Below are 14,776 nucleotides of genomic sequence, written 5' to 3'. Positions count from 1 at the left end.
ATCCTGAATGTGAGGCTTTGATTTGTCACACAGTATTTCTACAGAGTGGTTCTTCCTGCAACTGCACGTTTGCATCACTGTGACTGGGAAAAGATTAAAATAATATCCTAGGTGGAGGATTGAGTGGGTGGGTGGGTGGGTGGGTGGGTATGTGGATTGACATTGATGAATGTGCTATGATATTAAATACACTATAAGCAAAACACCGACAGTAACATTATGAGTAAATGTACAGTAATATGTGCAGTTAATGTAGGCACATACATTCTTGTGCAGGTAAGTCAACAGATAATTTCATCATTATCATAAAATGAAGATTCTTTCTGCCACCTATAATAATTTAATTGACGTCACCTTGATAGATGTTTGCAGGGACACTCACCCTGGGTTGGGGAGGTTCAACATTCCTCTGTGGTGTTCAGGGAAGGGCTGAGAGTATAAAGACCCCACCACAGTCTGAAAGGTGTGAGTGACCAGTTTCCAGTCCCCAGCTGAAGTCTCAGAAGTCACAGGAGCGTCAAAATGAGCCGCAGTCCAGACAGGATGTCTTCATACCGCCGGCATTTCGAGGGCACCTTGGCCGCCACTCCTGCCTACCAGCTCCGGGTGTCCAGTCCCTCTCCCACCCGCAGGGAGACCCGCCACCGGTCCGCCAGCTGGAGCCGGAGTGGAGGGATGATGGGGCGCAGGGCCATCTCCGGTAAGGCCCGCATGACCAGGTGAGACTCCTTTTACTTGTTTTTGATTTTTTTGTGTGTTTCATGTTCCCAGTAAAACTTTAATGAGAAACAAACCCAACAGTTCTTACAGTGTGAGTGCATTATAAGCAATGAATGCACTCATAGAAATAAAGGGGCTACCTAGAACCACCTAGGGTTCTTCGGCTTGTCCCCATAAGAGACTCCCTCTTTAGTTTCTGGAAGAACCTTTTTCAATGACCCTTCTCGGACACTTGTTTCCAAGAGTGTGGGAGTAGATGTTGGTGGTTTAAATCAGTCATATGTGCATCTGAATGTTTTCAAAATGAAAAATGACAAATTAACTTTAATTAATCAAAGCAATGGATAAACCACTGAAAACTCTCTGCTGGTCTTCCTGTCTACAGCAGTGTGAGTATGGGAGCGCTGTGCTTTGGTATGTCCATGGGTCTTGGGCCAAAACTGGATCTGGATGCGGCTTCAGCAGAGAATCAGGCCTTCATGACGACTCGCACTTCTGAGAGGCAGGAGATGGTGGCCCTCAACGACCGGCTGGCTGTGTATATTGAAAAGGCAAGAGGGACCAACCAAATATATTTGCATATTTCACTCCTTAAATGCCACACAAATTATCATCATTTTAAATTACCAACATCTGAACTTTGCAATCTGACTTGTTTTGGGCATTTGCCACCCTGAACTCTCTGAGACTTTAGCCCATAACTCTCTCTTCAGTTTTACCAAAAAGCAACACATGTATAACATTGTTACTTCTTCGTACTTCCAACTTTAATCATCTTTGTCTACTGTATTGCTTCTTGTAGGTGAGAAACCTGGAGTCCAAGAACAAGCTGCTGGAGGCTGAGATCGAGGCCCTGAAGAGCCGCCATGTCAGACCATCAGGCCTGAGGCAGCTGTATGAGTCTCAGCTGAAGGACCTCAACAGGGAAGTCGAGGCAATGAGAGTCCAGAGGGTGAGGGACGATATGTCTCATGGTTGCAACATATTTTTAGATCAGGGTTTGTTGTGACGTTAGAAGCCAGGCGTAGTTTAAAATATGGATACTCCTTTCCACCACATTATCTCCTGAATGTTCCCATTCAACTGTTTGATCATTGAATATCTGATCTGTACAGGATATGTCTCTGGCAGCCAAGGAGGCCATGTTGGGCCAGTTGGACATGCTGAAGGCCAAATATGATGATGCTGTGAACACCCGGAAGAAGACGGAGCTAGACATCGAGAATCTCCGTCCGGTAAGAAACAGTAGAAAGCCTTTCCACAACTTTGAAAATAGTGAGAATTCAGTGGCATATGAGCAAAACATGACTTTCATTTCACCAAACCATTCAAACTTTATGTGGTCCACTGCCCCAGGATGTGGATAAGGCAACATCAGCACGGATCACACTGGAAAAACAGCTGCAAAACCTGGAGGTGGAGCTGGCCTTCCTGCAGAGAGTTCACAAGGAGGTAACATATGATTGTCTCTCCATCCCATCCTACTGTGTTTATGAGTCAGTGGCTGGTGGCTGACATTCCTTTCATTCTGTCATTAATGGTTTAATGGGCTGGTAATTATTACAGTGACAGCTTAGACTTCAATCAAGACCTTGTTGATGGATAGAGTGAGCAAGGCTGCAAATATGGTAATTATGGGCATGGTGTGAGAGGCTCATAGGAAGCTGAGGGGGGAAGCAGTGTGACTAACGTGATGCAGAGATTCCTTATTCCATACCCAGACGAAATACTGTTTTAATATAGCCCAAACGACAATGACTGGGGTCCAAGCAGATCTTTGAATTTCGTACATATTCCTGTAGCCATTTAGGAGATATTAACTTTTTCACATTTGTAATTGGCCGAATGTTTTTGATGAGTTCTCCAAAAAAAAAAAAAAAAGACTTTGAGGAAATTGAGAAAAAGTCACAAAGTTTTCAAGATAATTGCGAAAAATGTAACTTGATTTTTACAGCACCGTCTTGAGGTAAGTGAGTGCCATTCTATTACCTGAGTCATTGGTGGAATTTGCAACCCACTTGCCAGTTTTGGTGACTTTTGGTCTTGTGATTTTTGCTGCACAAACATGTAGCAGAGAAAGAAAGACAGAAACAAAGATGGCCATCAATGCTTGGACTAGAAAGTAATATGGACCTGTATTTCAAACTTGTTTCAGTGCTGCATGCATCTCTATTTTTCTAACTCTGGTTGTTTGTGATCCACTTAAAGGAAATCGAGGAGCTGATGCAGCAGATTTATTTAGCAACCACCAAGGTGGACCTGACCTTTGGCCTCCCGGACATATCTTCTGCTCTCAGACAGATTCAGTCTCAGTATGACAGCATTGCCGCCAAAAACCTACAGGTAGTGTGCAACAGTGAAGCCACATCATGGTCACTTCAAATCTTCTAATGCACGACAACAGGGACAGTTCACTCCAAAGTTGTCCTACCTGTAGTACTATTTATCAGTGTAAATTGTTTTGGTGTGAGTTGCTGAGTGTTGGAGATGTCTGCCTTTTCTCCAACATAACAGAACTAGATGGGACTTGGCTTGGGGTGAACTGTCTCTTTAAACCACATTCACGAGCTGTAACAAATACTGTTATGTCATCAGCATAACTGACACACGTGATCCTCAGTATTTGGGTAATAGACACTGTTAATGTCTGTTGTTCTCCAGGAAATGGACTCTTGGTACCGGACAAAGTTCCAGGACCTGACTGACGCCTCCACCAAACACGTTCAAAGCACTCGAAGTGTGAGAGAGGAAATCGCAGGCTGTAAGAAGGATGTGAGTATGATTTTCTCTTGTTGTTCATGGTCACTACGGCTGTTTCTTCTCAGCATAAAACAACTGTGGGTGCATGTGTGTGTGTAGCTTCTTAGCAAGGAGCATGAATTGGAGGCACTGAAGACGAGTAATGAGTTTCTGGAGGCTCAGATTCGTGATCTAGTGGAAAAATACAAGAAGAAGGAGGAGGACTTGCAGGTGACTGACACGATTGTTGATACACGAGATGTTTTTAAGAATATAAAGACTTTAGTCATCATCTGGCCTCAAACTCCTTAAAATAAAACAATTATGTTGTATTCTACTGCACCAGGAGCGTATAGAGGCGATTAAGCTGGATCTGAAGGTGACCAAGGAGAAGATTGCGCTGCTGCTGCGGGAATACCAGGACCTGCTGAATGCAAAGATGGCTCTGGAGATAGAGATCACCACCTACAGGTGAACAAAACATGCCATTTAAACAGAATTAAACCTGACTTACACAGGATATTTTTCGTTTTTGATGCAGCATTCACTCTACCTTCACTCTCCTTTGTTTATATCAGGAAGCTGATCGAGGGGGAGGACAACCGTCTGAGCACCATGGTCCAAAACCTGTCCCTAACTGGAGGCAGGCATCTCACTTCCAGTGTTAGCGTGCACGCCTCAGCTTCGGCCTCTGATAGCTCCGACCCTGCTGCCACTTCAAAGCTAGACGGACCCCCCAGTGCCACGACCAGCAGCAAGACTGAGAAATCTGCGGGTGCTGCCAGAGTGGAGGTGGCCTCATCAGACACCCAGACAGACGGTGACGTAGAGGAGCAGGCAACTGAGACGTCTGAGAGGAAGACTGTCCTCATCAGGTAGAGGGCACACAACGTCTATCTTCCCACATTTATGATTTGTTAATCAGAATCCTTACTGGTACGATAAAGTGTCTTTTTCTTCACCCCTTTTTTCCCAGAACAGTTAAGACAGATGAGGACACTTATGAGAGCGATACACAGGAGCGCACCATCATCATTTCTGGAGCGGCGGACGACACAGATGAAGAATAGACGCACGTCTCCCTGAACAACCTATATACTGCACACCAAAGTTCCATGTCGTGTTATTTCGGTTATTTTAATGCTTTAAAAATCCTAGAACTCAATGTTGAATTGGAAAGAAAACAACCTGAATTCAAGCAGCATGGAGAGTTCATATTAAGAAAGTAACACTGTGTTCAGTCACTCTGCTCTGCCTGCTTTAACCCCTCTGCCTGCCTCACACTGCCTTTCTGCTCTTTTAATCCTCCTGTGTGTTGGGAACGTGTCTGTCAAAGTAACAAAATAAACAGCAAGTAATCATAGTTGTGGTTTTCATTTAAATCAAAAGAGTCTTTTGTCTTTTTGATTATTTATTCAAACCAAAGTAGCAAAGGCTTTCCGACAGATTCAAGGGAAAAACAACTGCTACAACTCCCCTCATGTAAACTTGTGATTTCGCTGTTTCAAAAAAGTAAGAAATTACACTAACTGGTTAAAAAAAGATTCCATTTCGTAGACGATAAATGAGAAGTTGATTGAAACCATTAAAGGAATACTTCACCACCCAAATGATCTTTTATATATCTATTACTCACCCCATGTTACATTGAATTTGTAAAGAAAACTTTGTTTTTCCTAACATGCCTCCACGGTGAGTGAAGAATCCAAAACTCAGAAAATTCCTGATGAATTGAAGTCAAAGAGGACCATATTTAACAACAGCAATACTATATCAAACATCTGTTTACAAACTGACGGGGAATTGAACTTGATGTCAAACTTATCTATCCTCTCTTCAAAACCAGACTCCATTGACAAAAACTGCTAGTCTACCTCTGCCTTGATCAGTTAGCTTGCTTGTTGTTATTGTGAAACTTTGGTGTTTTAAAGGATTATTTCGGATTCACCAAACTCACACAATAACACAAACATACTACAGATGGAGGCAGAGGTAGACCAGCAGCTCCTGTGTTCAGTGAGGTAAAACTGCTGTTTTTGTCAATGGAGTCTGGCTTTGAAGAGAGCGTGGATTAGTTTCACATTTAGTTGAGTACCCCGTCAGAGAGGGTTTTCTGTTTGTGAAGCACTGAGTATACGAGTTTGTAAACATACGATTTGATATAGTTTAGCTGTTGTTAAACGTGGACCCCAATGACTTCAGTTTATTAAGAATTTTCTCTGGTTTTGGTTCCTTCGTTCACCATTAAGACATGCAAGAAAATCGAAGTCTTCTTCACAAATTCAACATAACACGGGGTAAGCAATTGATGTACAAATAGTCATTTCCGGGATGACGTATTCCTTTAAAACCTTCTTTATGTGTGTGCGAAGACAACTGAGATGCAATAACAAGCCATGAGTAGTATGACTTAAAGTGTCATAAACTCCCTTCATTGTCTCCCCCCTGCTGTATCACATCCTCACACTGACAGACAAATATAAAGAAGTAGAAAACGACAGTGAAGTACCAAGTGCAATTAACCGTACAATAGAATTTGACATCTCACCGTGAAGAAGCAATTGTGATAAATTACTTCAGAGATTGATGTCGTCTGCTGGGATTGTGTTCTAAAAGCACCGACTGATTAGTCAAAGTGTGATTCTGGGTGTTTCTAGTGCAATGGTTTGGGCTCGTCCCCCACTCCCCCTGCGAGACGATACACTGCAAGGCTGACTTCATGTGCAAGGGCATCGGCGCTCTCCTGAAACACAAATATGTATCAGAGAATGAAAGGAAATAAATATAAAAAATAGAAATAAAAGGACAAGAAGATGTCCAAAGGAAAGAAAATCTCACCTGTGTCTCTGCCTCGGCGTAAACTCTCACCACGTCCTCTGTGCCGGAGGGTCTCACAAAGGAGCGGGCCTGTTTGTACTTCTTCACCAGACTGTCGATGGCCTCTTGCAGTCCTGCCGGGCTCACTGCTCGCCTCTCTGCGTCTGTCGTGTCTATCACCCTGCGGTCCGACACCTGCAGGAAAAAAAATCAAGCACAGATACAATTATCTATAACTGCTCGTGCACATATATTCGTGTGGACGTGGCTCTGATAGGCGTGCAGGTTATACACAAAACAGCAAAAGCGTATCGTCACAACTCTGCTCTCCTGCTGTCTTTGAAAGTGTTCTTGACCGAGACACCGACACCTTGCCAGGTCTAGAGTTACTGCAGTCACAGGTATATCAAATTGAAGTACTTTTATTAATAATAAAGGCCTTGATGGTGAAATTTAAGGACTCATAATGAATATCATGTTTAGGTCAAAACCAGACAAGGACCTCATCAAGTCAAGAAATCACATTTAAAACCAATATCATATATTAAAAAACTACCAGAAGCAGCTCCTCAGGATGTTGATGATTGTTACATACAGTCAGGTCCATAATTATTTGGACAATGATACAGTTGTCATCATTTTGGCTCTGTACACCACCACAATGGGTTTTAAATGAAACAATGAATACCTGCTTAAAGTGCAGACTCTCAGCTTTCATTTAAGGCTTTTTTCAAAAATGTAGTATGAACCATGTAGGAATTACAACCATTTCTTCACACAGTCCCCCAACTTTAAGGGCTCATAAGTATTTGGACAAACTAACATAATCATCAATTAAACAGTCAGTTTTAATACTTGGTTGCAAATCCTTTACAGTCAATGACTGTGTGAAGTGTTGGACACATAGACATCATCAGATGCTGGGCTTCTTCCCTGGTGATGCTCTGCCAGCCCTTTACTGCAGCCATCTGCACTTCCTGCTTGTGTTTTGGGTGTTTTGCCCTCAGTTTTGGCTTCAGCAAGAGAAACGCATGCTCAATTGGATTCAGGTCAGATGATATGACTTGGCCATTGCAGAACATTCCACTTCTTTGCCTTAAAAATGTCTTTGGTTGCTTTTGCAGTATGCTTCAGGTCAATGTCCAACTACACTGTGAAGCATCGTCCAATGAGTTTTGAAGCATTTAATTGAATCTGAGCAGATAATGTAGCCCCAAACACTTCAGAATTCATCCTGATGCTCTTCTCAGCAGTCACATCATCAATAAATACAAGAGAACCAGTTCCACTGGCAGCCATACATGGCCATGACATAACAGTACCTCCACCATGCTTCACTGATGAGGTGGTGTGCTTTGGATCATGAGCAGTTCCTTCCCTTCTTCCTTCTCTTGTCTTCCCATCATTCTGGTAGTTGATCTTTGTTTTATCTGTCCATAGTATGCTGTTCCACAACTGTACAGGCTTTTTAGATGGTTTTTGACAAACTTTAATCTGGCCTTCCATTTTTAAGGCTAACCAATGGTTTGCATCTTGTGATAAACCCTCTGTATTTATTCTAATGAAGTCTTGTCTTGCTTACAAGAGCAGCAGGATGAAAGCTGAAGTGTTTGGGGCACCATTATCTGCTCAGATTCAACCAAATGCTTCAAAACTCATTGGACGATGCTTCACAGTGCAGTTGGACATTGACCTGAAGCATATTGCAAAAGCAACCAAAGACATTTTTAAGGCAAAGAAGTGGAATGTTCTGCAATGGCCAAGTCATATCATCTGACCTGAATCCAACTGAGCATGCGTTTCTCTTGCTGAAGCCAAAACTGAGGGCAAAACACCCAAAACACAAGCAGGAAGTGCAGACGGCTACAGTAAAGGGCTGGCAGAGCATCACCAGGGAAGAAGCCCAGCATCTGGTGATGCCTATGTGTCCAACACTTCAGGCAGTCATTGACTGTAAAGGATTTGCAACCAAGTATTAAAACTGACTGTTTAATTGATGATTATGTTAGTTTGTCCAAATACTTATGAGCCCTTAAAGTTGGGGGACTGTGTGAAGAAATGGTTGTCATTCCTACACGGTTCATACTACATTTTTGAAAAAAGCCTTAAATGAAAGCTGAGAGTCTGCACTTTAAGCAGGTATTCATTGTTTCATTTAAAACCCATTGTGGTGGTGTACAGAGCCAAAATGACAACAACTGTATCATTGTCCAAATAATTATGGACCTGACTGTATAATATATCCATTCAGCTACACATTTTCTCAAACATTCATGGACATCCAAGGCCTGTTTTGTAGCAGCTCCTGCATGTTGACGAGAAACAATTTTCCCCATATCAGAAATATTATACGTTATAATACATAAATTAACAAGTACCTTGACTTTAAGCTGCCTGTTTGGCAGGTCGCTGTAGATGGCGTCCCACTGTTGGACAGTCATACCCTTAATGGCCATTATGGCCTCGATCAGCAGCATGTCAGAGATGGCATCACCTACAGTCTTTACAGGATAATAAAAATACAAATAACACATCACAGCTGTGAGTGAGGGCAATAATAATAATGACGCAGTTTTGCTTTATTGGTGCAGTGTCTGTTCACATGTATGTGTGTCCACCTGGTTGATGACGTTCATGGTGTTCTGCAGCAGGAGAGCTGCTGTCTTCTTCTCCTCGTTGGTGCTGGAGTTCTCAGCCAGCTGCTGGATCTTCTCCTCAGCTGCTTTACTGAGCAACACCTGAAACACATCATGACACACACCTCAACACACCATGATATGTTAGGCAGTGGTGGAATGTAACGTAGTAAATTTAAAGCTAAAACAATGGGGGTTGACAGAAAATGAATAGGCAACTACATTCGCCAGTCACTTTATTAGGTACACCTGTTCAACTGCTGGTTAAAGCAAATAGCTAATCAGCCAATCACGTGGCAGCAACTCAGTACATGTAGACATGGTCAAGACTACCTGGTGAAGTTCAAACTGAGCATCAGAATGGGGAAGAAAGGTGATTTAGTGACTTTGAACGTGGCGTGGTTGTTGGTGCCAGACGGGCTGGTTTGAGTATTTACTGGGATTTTCACACACAACCATCTCTAGGGTTTACAGAGGATGGTCCCAGCAAGAGAAAATATCCAGTGTTGATGCCAGAGGTCAGAGGAGAATGGCCAGACTGGTTCAAGATGATAGAAAGGCAACAGTAACTCAAATAACCACTGGTTACAACCAAGGTCTGCAGAAGACCATCTCTGAACCAACAACACGTCCAACCTTGAAGCAGATGGGCTACAGCAGCAGAAGACCACACCAGGTGCCACTCCTGTCAGCTAACAACAGGAAACTGAGGCTACAGTTCACACAGGCTCACCAAAACTGGACAACAGAAGATTGGAAAATGTTGCCTGGTCTGATGAGTCTGGATTTCTGCTGCAACATTCAGATGGTAGGGTCAGAATTTGGCGTCATGGATCCATCCTGCCTTATATCAACGGTTCAGGCTGGTGGTGGTGGTGTAATGGTGTGGGGGATATTTTCTTGGCACACTTTGGGCCCCTTAGTACCAACTGAGCATTGCTTGGTGTGATTTGTTTAAGTGTGTCTGATCTACTCACAGTTCCGTGACCGTTGGCCTCGAAGTACACGCCAATGTCGAACTCCTGGGCTGCATGATGAAGGTGCTTCACTCCAGTTTTGGTGCACCTCACTATCACCTACATTACATGAACGTGTGTCAGCGAATTCAGTCATTATTCATCAGCATTTCATTAAAACATCCATCTTTAAAACAATTGTTCATCCCATATAGGTCATTATATAGTTTAACTGTGTTTATACTGGCATTTTGGGGGGTTGGGGTGGCGGTGCAGTGGGTGTGGGAGTGGCTATGCCTGGGAGAGCTGTGTAAGTGTATTTGTGTTGTTTTGCTTCATGTGCTGTGTTGTCTGTATATTTGTGTTCAGAAAACAAGATTAATCTGAAGGGTCTTTTCTCACCTTCATGGTGTCTTCCAAGTACTTTGTTGAGCTTCCATTAGCATAAGCAGTTTGCACCACTGCTATCTTCAAGTCTAGACCAGCCTGTATGAACACGAAGAAACTGTTTACTTAGGATGTGTGTACATGGGCCTGTTAACCGCTGCCATGTTTGTATTTGGGCGTGTACTTGTGTGAGCAGCTCTTTAAGGAAAGTGCTGATGAGAGTGGCGATTTTATCTCCGTCCAGCAGGTGAAAGTGTCCTTCAGAGTCAGTGTAGTAGTAAACGATTCGGTCGGCGTCGCCGTCGAAGGAACAGCAGCGCTCCCCTGGGTTCATCTTAATGCCTTCACACAGAGAGAGAAGAGGAGACAGCGATACAAGATGGACGTGGTGAATTAAAAGCAGCACCTGTCTTTCTAATGTTCAAGTTTTCTCTTGGTGAACACTGAAAAATCTAGATGACCTTGAAAAAGGCAAATATAGGGACACAGAATTTAGCACAGATGTCATATAGAGTGAGTGTAAGACCAAATATAACCGTCATTATTTGGGAAGTTTTCTGATTAATAGTCTCCATCTTGTGGTCAAACACTACATCTGTGTATCCATTCCTAATAAGCCACAGAAATAATTTATCATACCTACTGTTTTGTTGTCGCTCTATTTATAAAAATGATTTTCCTTTGAGACAAATAATTTCCAGCTGCATCTCAACCTGTTGCTTCTTCTGACAAGACCTGAAAGCTTAGTCGCACCTGTTGGAGGTTTCTGCTGCACTTTGACAAAGTCAGCTCCACACTGGTGGTTGAGCTTTCCAGTGCTCCCGTCGTTGAACAGCGATATGTGCAGCTCCCCCTTCAGGTGACTCTCCATCTCCCGCACCTTTAGAGCCCCGATACCATTGGCGCCGTCCACTGAGAGGTGCTTCTGGTCATCTGTACAGTTGGATGCCTACCAGAGAGGAAAAAGACGGAGGGAAGGAGAAAAGAGTGATTCCTGGATGCACAAACACACCCACATGCACTGAATGAAGTCACAATAACACACGACACGCCCTGTTCCCTTACATTCTTTGTGAGCTGAATGAAGGCTTGGCAGAGTTTCTTATAGTATCCCTCCACTGTGGCTTCTCCGTATTTACCGCTTGTGTTCTTACAGCAGACCATGTAGTGGAGCTGTGGGGTGGTCACCAAGCCGTAGTCTAAAGGAACGAGAGTCAGAGGTCAAGATGAGAAAAAGAAAATAAATTAATAAAACTACGGTGAGAAAACAAATGAGTTTAATGTGAGGTTAAACAGGTTTAATTAAGCCGACCTTTGCTGTGGCCACTGAGTGCAGAGACTCCATCCAGTACTGCCTGTGAGAGGCTGGCACTGCTGCTCCTGTAGTCAGAGGACACATGTGTTTTTTAGTCTTGTAGAGTGAGATAGTTTTATGTCACAGTGAGAACAAATAATGCTAAGGGAGACATGGTAAGAGGGCACGTTAGTTTACTTATATGTACCTGGATAGCACAGGTGTGTCTCTGAAATCCAAACAAGAAATTGCTTTAAGAGTAACTTTAGTATTTTTTAACTAGGACCCTATTTTCCCATATTTTTGTGGTGCTTTCACACCTGCCCTGTTTGGTTCGGTTCAATCCAACTGTACTGCCTTAATATGCACATTCAGCACATCCAATGCATCAAAACTTTGTTTTCTAGTTGGAGCCGCGCCTCGTTTTCAAACTGTATGGTTTGACTAAAATGAACAATGACAGCAATATAGTCCACGATGAGCAGTGCTAAAATCAACCTGCGTAGTTGTCCCTCCATTGTGACATTAGAAAGTGTCACATTTATCTTTCAAGTGTAGTTTGCTTTACTTCCTGGATTTCTCCCACATGGAAATTCTGACCAATCAAGAGCAGCTTTCTCAGCACTTTCACTCAATAATGGACCAATTTCAAAAACTGTTGTTACCATTAGTCACTAAGACACATAAACATGGGAAAATAGGCTCCAGGATAAAAAATACTGACGTTACCTTTTATCTTAGTGCACCCTGAGGCCCATTTGGTCATATCAGACTGTGACTTGAGAAAAAATGTGGACAGCAGAGGTAGCAGAGCGTTTAAAGGGCAACGTGATCGAGTTTGCCGACATTCTTTGTGTTAACTAAAGGACAGGGAGAGAAGCGAACAGTCTCCTTCTGGCAGTGACAGTCAAACATCGATGTGAAAGGGGTAATAGTTGGACAATCGTCACTGCATTCATCACAAAAATCCTGTGATTCCAACATCTCAGCTGTTACAGGTTTTTACAAATGTTTTTTAAGGATGGTAACTGACTTTGGTGAATTTAGATAAGATAGAAAATGTTATCCTTTAAGATCATGTACCTTGTGTCTTTGCCAACAAACACATTTGCCTCCTGGCTCATGTTTATGGCCTCCTTCTCGATGATGTCCTTCAGTGCAGCGAGCAGATCCTCCTGCTCAGCATTGGCCAGCTGGGTGGCGTAGCCCTCCCATGTCGGCGTCACCATCTCCCCCATTGGGTCAACCAGCTTCACCCCATTGTCCTCCTACACAAGAGCAGATATAAAGAGAGAGATGAGAAAAAGATGGAAGGGAAGGTTATGGTTATGAGGTTGTTTAAACTGGTAGGATCACATAAAATTAGCTATTAAGAATATAAAAAAACAACATGTAGTCAAATAAACAAAGTGAGGACTGAAAAATAAAACCAATGATCTAAAATATCCACACAGAAAACAAAATAAATCACATGTCTATTGCATGAAGACGTTAATATTTCTGATGCTGTTCTCACCTCAGGGTTGTGCGACGCTGTGACCATGACTCCGATAGTGGCTTTGGTCTTCTTGGAACGCAGAGTGGCCAGCAGTCCCATCCTGAACATGATGTGGTCCAGCTGTTTGGCGTTAGTCCTGAAACCAGCGGTACCATACTGCAGAACCAAGCCTGAAGGCTTCGGGTGCAGAGTGGACTGCTTTGATACCTCCTGAAAGTGGGCCATCACTGAAACACAACACACAGACATTAAAAAAAAAACGACAAGTCAGTGGAGGAAGTGTTACCCCGAATTCTGTGACCTGTCAGAATCCATGATCCAGCCCCCTACATGAGCAGAATGACCCCTGTCACAGTTATATCATCATATTAAAGGTTTATCATTAGAGCTGAAACAAATAATCAATTAATTGGTTAGCTGCCAACTATTAAATTAATCACCAACTAACTATATATTCAATTAATCAGTATTTTTTTTAAGAAAATAAGGTTAAAATTCTCTGATTCCAGCTCCTTAAATGTGAATATTTTCTGTTTTTCTTTACTCCTCTATGACAGCAAACTGAATATCATGGGTTGTGGACAAAATAAGACTTTTGAGGACATCATCTTAGAATATGGGAAACATTAATCAACATTTTTCACCATGTTCTGATATTTTTAAGACCAAACAACTATTGAACCAAAAATAATAGACAAATTAATCAACTGTGAAAGTAACAGTTATTTGCAGCCCTATTTATCATAACTTTACGCCACTATTATTGCTGCATAAAGAAACATTTTGATGCGGTCTCTGGTTGAGACTGGGCGAATTTAAACTATTTTATATATAAAATACACTGAGAAATCTTTTGGACTTCTTTTTACCCATACAGATGAATCAAAACATAATGAACCTGTCTTTAAAACACCTGCTGAAACAACCTGGACCAATCTTTCATACAACAAGTCAAAGGACAAGAAGAGGGCAAAGTTTGCACCCAATCACAGCAGCAGTGTCTCACCACCCACTGAACAGATAAACTCAATAAACTGAATCATATCAATTGAATGACAGAGCAGCTCCCTTACACTGACGTTAACTTACTTAAACTACATTAACACACAGTGAAAACTGGGACTTCCGGTGCTGAACGTAAGAGACAAACTGAAATTATAAATGTTAGCGCATTAAATTGTTTTTTTTATTCACTTACTGTTTTGTTTTCTGGATGTTCAGCAGTGAAGTGTCATGAGACGCTTCCTGTTTCTACCGGTTCCGCCTCTCCTTGACGACGTGGCTGCAGTTCCGTGTACGTCATGTGACGTGACGTAATGACGCACAGCGTGCCTTTTCTCAATGTATTAATTTCTCTGGATGCAGGGACGCCCCAAACACCACTAACAAGCCAAGTTACTACATGCAATTACATTTATTTATTTATTTATTTATTTTTGCCGTGACATGCGTGTTCTAAAAAATAAAAGCAGTTTTGCAAATAAAATAAAATTGAATAAAATAAAATAAAAAAAAGAAAAGAAAAGGGAAAAAAATTAACAGGCTTTTTTCTATGTCCATACAGAACAAATATGGAGTCTGGTCACATTTAAAAGGACTGTGTATGCTCTTTTCTCAACAGTATTGAGGGCCAAATTATAACCCTGCTCTATTATGTGATCACAGTACAGATTTTAACATTTTATAACATATAATTTTGGCTCATTCTCCCACTCTACCTCACTGCATT

The 14,776-nt window shown here is 42.2% G+C and overlaps 2 protein-coding genes across 4 annotated transcripts; one reads left to right on the top strand and one right to left on the bottom strand.

Moving 5' to 3' along the window:
- The first annotated feature begins 455 nt into the window (after positions 1-455).
- Positions 456-4,822, top strand: ngs (notochord granular surface). Of its 2 annotated transcripts, none has more exons than XM_033649408.2 (11): positions 456-719; positions 1,106-1,271; positions 1,523-1,672; positions 1,836-1,955; positions 2,077-2,172; positions 2,929-3,063; positions 3,382-3,492; positions 3,580-3,690; positions 3,806-3,930; positions 4,038-4,334; positions 4,441-4,822. In XM_033649408.2, the coding sequence occupies exons 1-11, from the start codon at positions 523-525 to the stop codon at positions 4,442-4,444; spliced, it is 1,512 nt and encodes a 503-aa protein (XP_033505299.2). In that variant the 5' UTR covers positions 456-522; the 3' UTR covers positions 4,445-4,822. The 2 variants fall into 2 exon arrangements, with proteins under 2 accessions (XP_033505299.2, XP_033505298.2); XM_033649407.2 differs by having other exon boundaries at positions 4,436-4,822.
- A 35-nt stretch (positions 4,823-4,857) lies between these two features.
- pgm3 (phosphoglucomutase 3) lies at positions 4,858-14,404 on the bottom strand. Of its 2 annotated transcripts, XM_033649406.2 has the most exons (13): positions 14,246-14,404; positions 13,066-13,274; positions 12,633-12,817; positions 11,568-11,635; positions 11,321-11,454; positions 11,009-11,204; positions 10,440-10,597; positions 10,271-10,354; positions 9,890-9,988; positions 8,895-9,014; positions 8,655-8,777; positions 6,298-6,471; positions 4,858-6,202 (listed from the first exon to the last, which is right to left on the bottom strand). In XM_033649406.2, coding segments are annotated over exons 1-13 (1,641 nt in total). In that variant the 5' UTR covers positions 14,247-14,404; the 3' UTR covers positions 4,858-6,112. The 2 variants fall into 2 exon arrangements, with proteins under 2 accessions (XP_033505297.1, XP_078029870.1); XM_078173744.1 differs by lacking the exon at positions 14,246-14,404.
- Positions 14,405-14,776: the final 372 nt, after the last annotated feature.

Source organism: Epinephelus lanceolatus, chromosome 13, assembly GCF_041903045.1.
Source record: "Epinephelus lanceolatus isolate andai-2023 chromosome 13, ASM4190304v1, whole genome shotgun sequence".
NCBI lineage: Eukaryota > Metazoa > Chordata > Actinopteri > Perciformes > Serranidae > Epinephelus > Epinephelus lanceolatus.
This window is presented reverse-complemented; position numbering and strand designations above follow the sequence as displayed.

Coding starts and splice junctions, on each gene's coding strand:
- ngs (XM_033649407.2), top strand. CDS start 523: ATGAGCCGCAGTCCAGACAGGATGTCTTCATACCGCCGGCATTTCGAG. Junction 1,272..1,522: donor TGGCTGTGTATATTGAAAAG/GCAAGAGGGACC, acceptor TGCTTCTTGTAG/GTGAGAAACCTGGAGTCCAA. Junction 1,673..1,835: donor AGGCAATGAGAGTCCAGAGG/GTGAGGGACGAT, acceptor TGATCTGTACAG/GATATGTCTCTGGCAGCCAA.
- pgm3 (XM_033649406.2), bottom strand. Junction 11,636..12,632: donor TTTGTTGGCAAAGACACAAG/GTACATGATCTT, acceptor CTCTGACTACAG/GAGCAGCAGTGCCAGCCTCT. Junction 6,203..6,297: donor ACGCCGAGGCAGAGACACAG/GTGAGATTTTCT, acceptor TTTGTGTTTCAG/GAGAGCGCCGATGCCCTTGC.